This window comes from Eptesicus fuscus, chromosome 5, assembly GCF_027574615.1.
Source record: "Eptesicus fuscus isolate TK198812 chromosome 5, DD_ASM_mEF_20220401, whole genome shotgun sequence".
NCBI classification, from domain to species: domain Eukaryota; kingdom Metazoa; phylum Chordata; class Mammalia; order Chiroptera; family Vespertilionidae; genus Eptesicus; species Eptesicus fuscus.
The window spans coordinates 2,081,399-2,090,915 of NC_072477.1; the positions used below are offsets into that span (position 1 = coordinate 2,081,399).

A 9,517-nucleotide genomic window follows, 5' to 3' on the forward strand; every position below is an offset into this window, starting at 1 on the left:
CCCTCCCTCAGCCCCTCAATGTTACACCCACTGTGAGGTCTGAAGCACCCTCGTGTTACCACTTGAAATCAGGCATCCACTGCGTGAACTCACCATGAGGAGAGAGAGGCGGAGATGGACAGACAGCAGCCACGCCGAGACACTTCGCGTTTCCAAGTGCGCCCACGGGAGCCCGGCGGAGGGAGGACCAGGCCGTGGCAGCCCAGGAAGCAGGGCCAGCGCCAGAGTCCAAGTAGAGGACACAGCCAGTGACTAAGACAGTGCGATGGGGACTCCTTGGCTTTGATGTGGCCTTGTTGTCATGGCGATAGAGGTTTCCATTTGCTACAGGATCTTGTTTTTTTTTTTTTTCCATAAGTACTGATTTTCTTTGGGCTTTTGTGTTTGTTGTTGTTGTTGATTTTTTTTTTTTTAATTTTCAGAAATAAAGGGTATATGGTCAAGACAGGGATAAAGGGAAAGGATCATAAATCTTCGGGTGGGAAAGAGGGAGAGGCTAGTTAGGGAGGAGAGGGTGGGCTGTCTCAACAGGTGCAGAAACGCAGAAGGTTAGACAGAGTCGAGCTGGCCCCTGGACGCTTGTCTTTGACTTCGTCCTTCTTCTTCCTGCTCCAAAAGGCACTCTTTTGTTGTCTGGTTGCTAAATTGTTATCCCGGATAACCCAAGGGAGGAAGGAGGAAAAAACACAGAAAAGAGCAAATCAATGAACTGAATAACGACCAATGACGCTACCTTCGCTAAATGTACTTGGAAAATCCGAATCCTGTCCAGCCCAGGAGAGACGGCCACATTCCCCCGGCCCAACCCGAACCAGGACTCGGTGAGCCACTCCTGCTCTGACTGCACTGAGCTCAGGGCGTGGCGCCCGGGAGCCAGTGCTCTGCGTGGCTGAGAGGAGAATTCTGTGTTGTTCCAGGAGACCACGCGTTAGACTACTTTTCATTTCAACGGGGAAATGATTAAACAAGGGGGTTATTGATTTAGGGCGCGGCTTTTCTTACTCTTCCATTTTCTGGTCCAATGTGTTTTTATTGATTTTCAGAGAGGGAGGGGGAGAGGGAGATAGAAACATCAATGATGACAAAGATGGATGGGCTGTCTTTTGCACGCCCCGTACTGGGGATGGAGCCCGCATCCTGGGCATGTGCCCTGACCGGGAATCAGAAGGTGTTCTCCTGGTTCATGGGACGATGCGCAACCAACTGAGCCTCACCAGCTGGGCTTACTCCTCCATTTTAGTGACAGGCTCCCTGACAACGTGGCTCACACACAACTAACTCCTGCTCCTCTGCGAAGACCTTGGGACACTGAGTGGCATGTTTCTGGCCTGCTGCATGCAGGGAAGTAGTTCACCTGACCTACTCAGTCATAATACTTCTTTTAAAAAGTACTCACGGAGGGCATTGTGCTCATTGATCTTTACAGAGAGAGTGGAAGGGAGGGTGTAGGTGGATGGAGGGAGAGAGAGAGGGAAACATCGATGAGAGAGAGATACATCCACTGGTTGCCTCTCTCACGAACCCCAACCGCGGCCAGGGATCAATCCTGCAACCGAGGTAAGTGCGCCTGACTGGAAATCGAAGTTGTGCCCCTTCGGTCCTGCGATGCTATCACCACTGAGCCACACGGGCAGTGCTCACTCATGATTCTTGAACATCTAACAGCCTCTAAGGCAGGATGATTTGAACATAATGAAAATACCTCCCTCTATTTGATACCCAAACACCCTCCAACTCAAGGATTATCGCAGTTTAGATCCCGACGCATCCTCTCCTCTAGGTTTGCCCTTCACAACCTTCAAATCATAGTCTCATGAGAGCAGACGAGTGGTCTGACTTCCTCAACACGTCACATACATGAATAGAAGGGATTTCTCCGCGTTCTGATTGAGGATTCAAGTGCAGGGCTGCACCCCTGTTATTTCTTCCCCCACAGCACCACCTGCTGGCCACAGCTCACACCAAAGGAGAAGGGGCCCACTATTCAGTGCGGGTGCCCCCAGGTGTAGCATCTTCAGGGACCAAAGCAGCTTGAAGCACAGGCCGTGCTCACAGAGGGTAAGAGTTCGGGCCCCGTAACCTGTCAGTCCCGGTTCGGATCCCAGCTCCAACACTTGTCCTCGGGGCCAGTGCTTACCCTTGTCAAGCCTCACTTCCCACTCTGAACAGGGGACAGGGACCGTGCCTAGCTCACCCGGCAGTTAGACTCACGGAGACGGATAAAGCGGGTCAACGACCGAAAGGCCGCAGAGCCCAGCCAGCACCATCGCACGGCTGCTGTTGCTGACATCAACCACGGACCTGCTCACTCAGGGATCCAAGCGACAGTTGGATCCGTCAAGCAGTTTTTTCTCAGAAAGTTAACTCAATTAGGCTGATTATCGCTCACTAACCAACTCAGCCAATCACACAGTTGAGGTGATACTTGTCAAAAAGTTTGAAGGGCCAGTATGGAAACCTGAGGCTGCAGAACCCTCTGGATAAAACAATGTCAATAAGTCAATGAGCTTCAGGATCATTTCCCTGCACGTGAGCGTTTCACCTAATTCGCCTCCCGAGAGGCCGGGAATGCGAGCACCAGCGCCCAGACAGCGTGTCCGCGAGCGCACACTCCTCTCTGCACCTCGGGCGACACAGCAGGACTGGAAGTGGTCACGGCCCCGGAACGGCTGGTGGCCGTCACACTCACAGGGCGGCTTGTCTCCGGCCCTGGGTCCTGTCAGGTCCTGTACCGCCAGCCCCTGGGAGCGCACGGGTCTCAGGCATGGCCCCGTCCTCAGAAAGTCCTAGTGTCCTTCAGCAAATTTAACGTCCCAGGGCGCATGCTTGGCGGGTTTATAGGTAAGTAACCGATAAAATGGTATTTCCAAGTGAATTTGAGAACTAAACCGCGTTTAAGGCGATGGCTTTGTTCAATCGGTGGTGAGATGAGCGCCCCCCACCACACCTTCCTTCTCTGGAACCAGGATGCAGCTCGGGGCACCTCTCCCAGTCACTGTGGGCTGGTGGCAATGCCGACAAAACCGTCACTGCCGCCGCCCATTCATTTTCGTTCTATGAGCACGAAATGGGGCAGCTGCCAGCGGCCAGCCTCTTAGATCTCAGGAAACGCAAGCAGCACACGCAGCTAGAAATCCACTGGAACCTCTGGCTCACGCCCACCACAGCCCTAAATGCGCGCCCCCTGGAGGGAGGGCTCAGGGCCGGGTCAGGGGGAGAAGAGAGCCCCACCTGCTCTTAGAGGGACGGAAAGAGCAGAGCCCGAGTCTTGCTGAAGACCCGGCAGATGTCCATGACGTGTTACCTGCGGGGGATCCCCCTGCAGAAATGGCTAATCCGAGGCCTGGCAGAGACCAGGAAGCCCACAAACACACTCTCCTGAGCTTGTCTCTGCGGTAACTGCATGGAGATCCGCTCTGGATACTCGAGGACCCACCACAGGGTACGTGATGGGAGGCTTCTCCTGCTGAAGGAACTAAATGGTTCTGGGACGAAACTGCCACCACAGAGACGTGGGTTCACATGTTCTACTTGGCTGTTCACACACCTGAGGGGCCGACGTGGGTGTGCGGGGCACCCCCTTCAGGCTCCACGCACACGTGTGCGCACCCAGCTCGCATCTCCATGCTTCTGCCCTGCCCACGAGGGAGGCCTGCGATCCTCCCCTTCACTGCCCTCCTGCAGCCAGGCCAGCGCCTCCTACCCTTTGGCGGGGGCCCACGGCGGGCATCTCTGTCTTCCAGCCAGCACGAGCACGCGGGGGCGGCCTCCAGGGCCCCGGGAGGGCTCTCTGCGGGGGACTGGGCTTGTCCTCTGGAGCTGTTTCTCTGGCGATGGAAGAATCTGAGGAAGGCTCTGCCTCGACTCCAGCGCTTTCTCCTATTAGAAGGAGAGGTTCAGGACACTGCCAACCCTCACTGCTCCTCCAGCCGGGGAAGTGGCCATTAACTTGGGGTTCAGCACCAGGTTCCCCACGAATGTGTGTCACTAGCACCATGATCGTCGCATGTGGCCTCAGGGGATGGGACACCCTGTGCAGGTCATTCGCACAGACCAGGGAGGGAGAGGCAGTCCTGGGGGCAGAACCCCGCACGAGCCTCTCGGGAAACAGAGCTTCCCATGCAGCCCTCCACCTGGGTCACGGGAGGCCCCGGAAGAGGTCCGTGCTCATCTAGGTGTGTTGGCAACGGTCCATCCAAGGGCCACTTCCGGGAGAGGAGGCCTCCTCACTTCTGGCTGAGCTAACAGCGGGTGGAACAGGCGGGCAGACACTGCCCCTTCCCGGCACTGAGGAATCTGGGTGAGGGGCAAGAGGGCAGGGCCCAGTGGGCCACTTGGATGGAAAGGAGTGAACACTGGCCGGCGTGCCTCAGGGGTTGGAGCATTGGCCCAAGCTCCTAAGGGTCAAGGGTTTGATTCTGGGTCAAGGGCATGTACCTAGGTTGCAGATTTATCCCTGGGACCAGTGGGGACGTGTGTGGGATGGCAACCAATCAATGTGTCTCTCTCATATTGAGGTCTCTCTCTCTTTCCCCACCCCCAGGTGAGGTTTAAAAAAAATTAAAATAGCCATAGCCAGTTGGGCTCAGTGGAGAGAGTGTCGGTCTATGGACTGAAAGGTTCTGGGTTCCATTCTGGTCAAGGGTACCTGCCCGGGTTGCAGGCTTAATTCCCAGTGTGGGGCGTGCAGGAGGCAGCCAATTACTGATTCTCTCTCATCATTGATGTTTCTCTCTCTCTCTCCCTTCCTCTCTGAAATCAATAAAAATATGTTTTCAAATATATATACTGGAGGCCCAGGGCACGAATTGGTCCGAGGGTGGGGTGTGGCTGGTCCAAGCCGATATCGGGCCCCTCTGGCCCGGCCTGCCTGGGAGAGGGAACACAGGCAGTGGGCTGGCTGGCCCCGGTCCCGGGTCGAAGTCCCGGTTGAGGGCACAAGTTGCATATTAGCCTTTTATTATACAGGATAAATAAAATGAAATAAAGATAAATGAATGAAAGCAGTGAACGTAAAGGGGAACATTGCAGCGAACCGGGAAGGGCATCCTCATGTCCCAAGAAGAACCGCATCTGGTTCCATCCTGGCTGCGCCCGAGCAGCACGGTGCTTCCCCAGCTCCCTCCCTTTCCTCATCGATGCCTCAGTGTCCCGTCCCCACAGGGACAGGCGGAGGGGGGGACATTCTGTGCTTTTGGGGTGTCAACAGAGAGGCCTGGCAGGGTTCATGGTGATTTGGCCTCAAGGCTGGGCTGGGACAGGACGATCTGAAGGCCCAGCCCCTGGGGCTCAGGCCGGGCCCAGGGGAAGGCCTGCTGGATTGAGCCCGGCAGTCTCAGGGACCCAGCTGGCCCGCCACCAGGCTGCTGCTCTGGAGAAGGGAATGTGATGGTGAGCCACCCGGGGCCCAGAGACCCCAGAGGAATGCAGGGAAGCCCTAGAGGTGCCTGTGCCTGAAGACCATGGTGCTGGCCCCGGTGTCCGGCCCACGCTTCCTTCCCCAAACAGGAACACGGCGTTCCGGGTCCTGAAACCTGGAGACACACCTGAGAGTCCTGCTCCAGTGGCTCTAAACCAGACTCCCTGCCCCTTCCCCAGGCTCCAGGCCAGCTGGCCTTCGCCATCCCTCAGAGGATGGCCCTGAGGGCAGGACGGAAAGAAACTCAATGCTTTCAGAGCTGGGGGGGACGTGCGCACAGGGGACCTGCCACGGAGGGGAAGGTGCGGGCCCACCCAACTGGTCCCTGCTCCACATGGCTTTCCCCACTCGAGAAAGAGCAGCTCTCTGTTCTGTGTTTAAGGTACTGCCGCTGAGATCAACTCACGTCCTGGGAGCAGGAAACTGGGCCTCGTACAGATCTGTAAACACGTCCTCCTCCTCTGCCTTTCCTGTAAGCATGGTCTTCAATGAATCTCTGTAAACAGAGGAGAAAGAGAAAACGATCTGGCTTTAAATAAAACGTGTAAATGGACTCATTGACCCAGGCTGGGACCTGGCCCAGAAGGGCCGGCATTTTCCTGGGACTTAGACATCACGGTGCTCATGGCCGTCATGTCCGTCACGTGGGGAATATGGGGAAGGAAGCACGTGACGTGGGCCTGGGAACCTAACACGCGAGGAGACCTGCTGAAGCACCAAGGATCAGGCTGTACCTCATCTCAGGAGAGCAAGGCCCGAACCATGTGAAACTCAGGGTCACACACCCGTGGCCTTGACAGCTCAGACCTGGGTTCCTCGCTGGAAAGTGAGTCCCTGGATCGAGGCAGCAGCTCAGGCTCCTTGGCCAGGAGGCTGCCCAGGTCCCACCTAATCCGAGGGCTTTTCCGAGAAATCACCGTGAAGTGAGCAGCCGTGAACAGTGATGACTGCAAACCGCTGGGCATAGGACCATGGACCCCGCTCGGCTCCCACCGCCCTTGTCTCGGCATCTGTTCTTCTAGTCTGTTCCTCTCCTCCCACAGCCGTGCTCCTCGGCCTTATGCTAGAGCGCTTCCCGGTCTGGCTCTGACCGAACCCCAACACCAGGCGCACTAACTCACTGAGGGCAGGCGCCGCAACCCTCCCTGGGCTGGGAAGACTCCCCTCGGAGCAACTCAGGAAGCCGGCCAACTCCCTGGCCTCCTGCAGACACTGTCTAATGCAAACCATCAGCACATCATGCCCCTGGGTCCCAGGCCCCGAAGCTTCTGGTTCTCACCTGCCCAACCTCCGCTGGTCATTTGTACGCACTGCGTTACAGAGAGCCAACTCAGGCCACAGTCATTTCTGCCCCAAACTACAGTGTGCCTTCCCCTGTAAACCATCCTGAGTGGGTGGCGAGCCAGCGGGAGCTGAGCAGAAGAATCCGGGAGAACGGTGAAGCAGCACCGTGACCCGGGGGGCTGGGACAGGGACCCTGTGGTCACTGTGACCATGTCCCTCTGCCCCTCATGGCCAGCCATTCCCCATCACAAGGAAGGACAGTCTGTCAGCACACCACCCAAGGGTGAAGGCCACCCTGGGCCCACCAGATGCCTCTCGGGTTACTTGACTTCCAACCACAAGGTTTCCAGCACCAAGCCTCTCCCTCCCGCCTCATTCCGGGCAGCTGCCTCGGCCCTGTAGACCAGCCTCCCATAAACACTCACTCCCATGAATCCCACCCCTTAGCGAGGCCTGGGGGCCTTCCACATCTGTGTGCCCCGGCTCCAGCCTACCTTCCTGCCACTGCGTGTGCCTTCCCTGCACCCAGACCGCCCGTGCTCTACCCTCATATTCCCCCAACTCCCGCCCCACTGGCTAGCCCTGTCCCCATCCGGGTCAGCAGCAGAACCCCAACTCTCACCACTACGCGTCCTTCTACACCTCCATGGAGCTCCTCACCATCTGTCTGCTATGCACACAGCTCTGCTCACATCCCATCAGCCCTGCTGGTGCGTGGCCACCGGGTCACTGGTTCTGTGCACCCGGCAGGGCCTACGCACAGCCAGGTCCGTGTCATGTCAGCAGAGAGAGGACGATCACTGCGCACCCACAACCCTCTCTCCAGCCCATTGGGGGAAATCAGACACGGAAAGGGCTCAGCCGTGACCTGGATCACTTGCCCAGGTGCCTCTCTTTACCTCTGTCATATTTTTAAACTGAGCTTCACTCAGAAGCAGATGGAGAAGGGTCTGGCAGTGGGCATGTCTGGTAAACCAGCAAAATCCAACCACCCCTCCGTGCAGAAATCTAGACCCGTTCCTGGGAACGGAGAGACGGGTGCGCTGGGAAGATGGTCTGTCCTCTTGCCCTGGGGACGCCAGTGCGCCAGGGGGCTCTCTGCCCTGAATGTGGAGGCCTGGGCGTGGAGCTGGAAGCCCGGAGCCCTGTGGACAGGCGTCGGTCACCCCACGCCCCTTACATGTTGGGAGTCCAGGTCCCGGCACGCGCTTCCAGGAGGCTCTGGTTCAGCTCTTTCAAGGTGTCTATCTGGCTCCAGAGGTGCCGTCTCTCCTCCTCCAAGTCCTTCCTCAAGCGGGTGAGCGACTGGAACAGAGATCCACAATGTCTCCCACACCACGGCCCTGCGGCTCCCCTGCTGGGAAACGGCTCCCCAGAGAAGAAAAGGCCACGCGCACAAGATGGCCATTTCGGTAGGAGCTACACCGTCGGAAGGACCAACACAGCCAATGACACGGGGAGGCCAAGGGCACCGGCCAGTCGGGCAGCCACTGCCCACGTGTGGCCCCTGAGCCCTGACCACGCAGCCAGTGTGAGCTGGGAGGCGCCATAAGTGCACAGTGCACGGCAGGTTCTGAGGACGTCACAGCCGTTTGGAAAAGGAATGTAAACTGTCTCATTCAGAAGCTGCCCGGCGGGTGTGGCTCCGTGGATGGAGCGGCCTCCCATGCACCCGGAGTTCCCTGGTGAGAGGCCTGGTCAAGGAACACACCCAGGATGAGCGACCGATCCCCAGGAGGGAGCGTGCAGAGGCCGCCCATCAGATTCTCTCTCAGCACTGATGTGTCCATCCCCCTCTCCCTCTCCCTTCCTCGCTCTGACATCAACAAAATAAATGACGGGCTGGATAGGAATTTCGGGCTGAGGTGGTTCAACTCCTGATCCAGAATGTCCTCCGGTGGGAGGGGCAGGAAAGCCCAAGCTTTGGCTGCAAACAAACGGGAGTCCAGACCCACTGCCTCAGAGGTATGAGGACGGCCCCCAGCTCACAAAGGCATTGCGAGAATTCAATGCGAGGACACGGGGAGCACAGAGCACAGAGCTCAGCCGAGAGGACAGAGCAAACGGCACTCGGCTGTTTCCATGCACCGCCCCGACCCTGCAAAAGCAAAGTCAGGCCCGATCCGGTTTAGTGCAGCGGAGAGAGCATCGGACCGCGGACTAAAGGGCCCTGAGTTCCATTCCGGTCAAGGGCATATGCCCAGGTTGCCGGCTGGATCCCCCGCTGGGGTGCTGTAGGAAGCAGCTGAAGGATGATTCTCTGTCACAATTGATGTTTCCCTCTCTCTCTCCCTCTCCCGTGTTCTCTCTCAAATCAATAAAAATGTACTTAAAAAAAGAAAAGAGCAAAGGTCCGTGAAAGGTCTTTTCTAACACATCCCCCAGCCAAGGTGCTTGTCCCCGTTAAACGCCTCTGGCTTCCTCTCGGCCTCGGGGTGACGTTCACACACAGGCTTTGGGCCCAGACGCCCATGGGGACCCCTGCGGACCTGGCTGAGCCCCAGGCTGTCAGCCCAGGGCGCACGCCCGGTGTCCTGAGGCCCACCAGCCCCAGGCCTCACCTCGCACTGGACGCTCATCTTGGTCAGGGAGATTTCCTTGGACCGTTGCTCCGCCATCATCTCGTGGTACAAGTTCTGGCAGATCCGGAAATTCTGCTGCTCATTCCTCAGGGAGGCCTGCAGCTCCCGGTTTTGGGTGCGCAGCTCCTCCTGCTCCTCCTGCAGCTGCTCGGTCCAGGAGGTGAGTCTGGGGGTGGAGAGCCGCAGGGCCCAGGGCTGAGGAGCACTCCCAGCCTCTGTCCCAGGTGTGCGC

At 57.7% G+C, this 9,517-nt stretch overlaps 1 protein-coding gene across 2 annotated transcripts; it reads right to left on the bottom strand.

The window, feature by feature from the left end:
* Positions 1-444: 444 nt before the first annotated feature.
* Positions 445-9,308, bottom strand: LOC129148951 (protein Daple-like). Of its 2 annotated transcripts, XM_054715433.1 has the most exons (5): positions 9,265-9,308; positions 7,884-8,008; positions 5,826-5,915; positions 3,704-3,879; positions 445-640 (listed from the first exon to the last, which is right to left on the bottom strand). In XM_054715433.1, exons 1-5 carry the CDS (start codon positions 9,280-9,282, stop codon positions 525-527), a joined length of 525 nt encoding a protein of 174 aa, XP_054571408.1. In that variant the 5' UTR covers positions 9,283-9,308; the 3' UTR covers positions 445-524. The 2 variants fall into 2 exon arrangements, with proteins under 2 accessions (XP_054571408.1, XP_054571409.1); XM_054715434.1 differs by lacking the exon at positions 3,704-3,879.
* Between the last annotated feature and the right edge of the window lie 209 nt (positions 9,309-9,517).

What these genes read in the sequence shown, in the direction of transcription:
- LOC129148951 (XM_054715433.1), bottom strand. An exon ending in CAGTTTCCTGCTCCCAGGAC is followed by an intron (nt 3,880 to 5,825) that starts GTGAGTTGATCT and finishes TCCTTCTAATAG; the next exon opens with GAGAAAGCGCTGGAGTCGAG. An exon ending in CCGTGGGCCCCCGCCAAAGG is followed by an intron (nt 641 to 3,703) that starts GTAGGAGGCGCT and finishes ATAACAATTTAG; the next exon opens with CAACCAGACAACAAAAGAGT.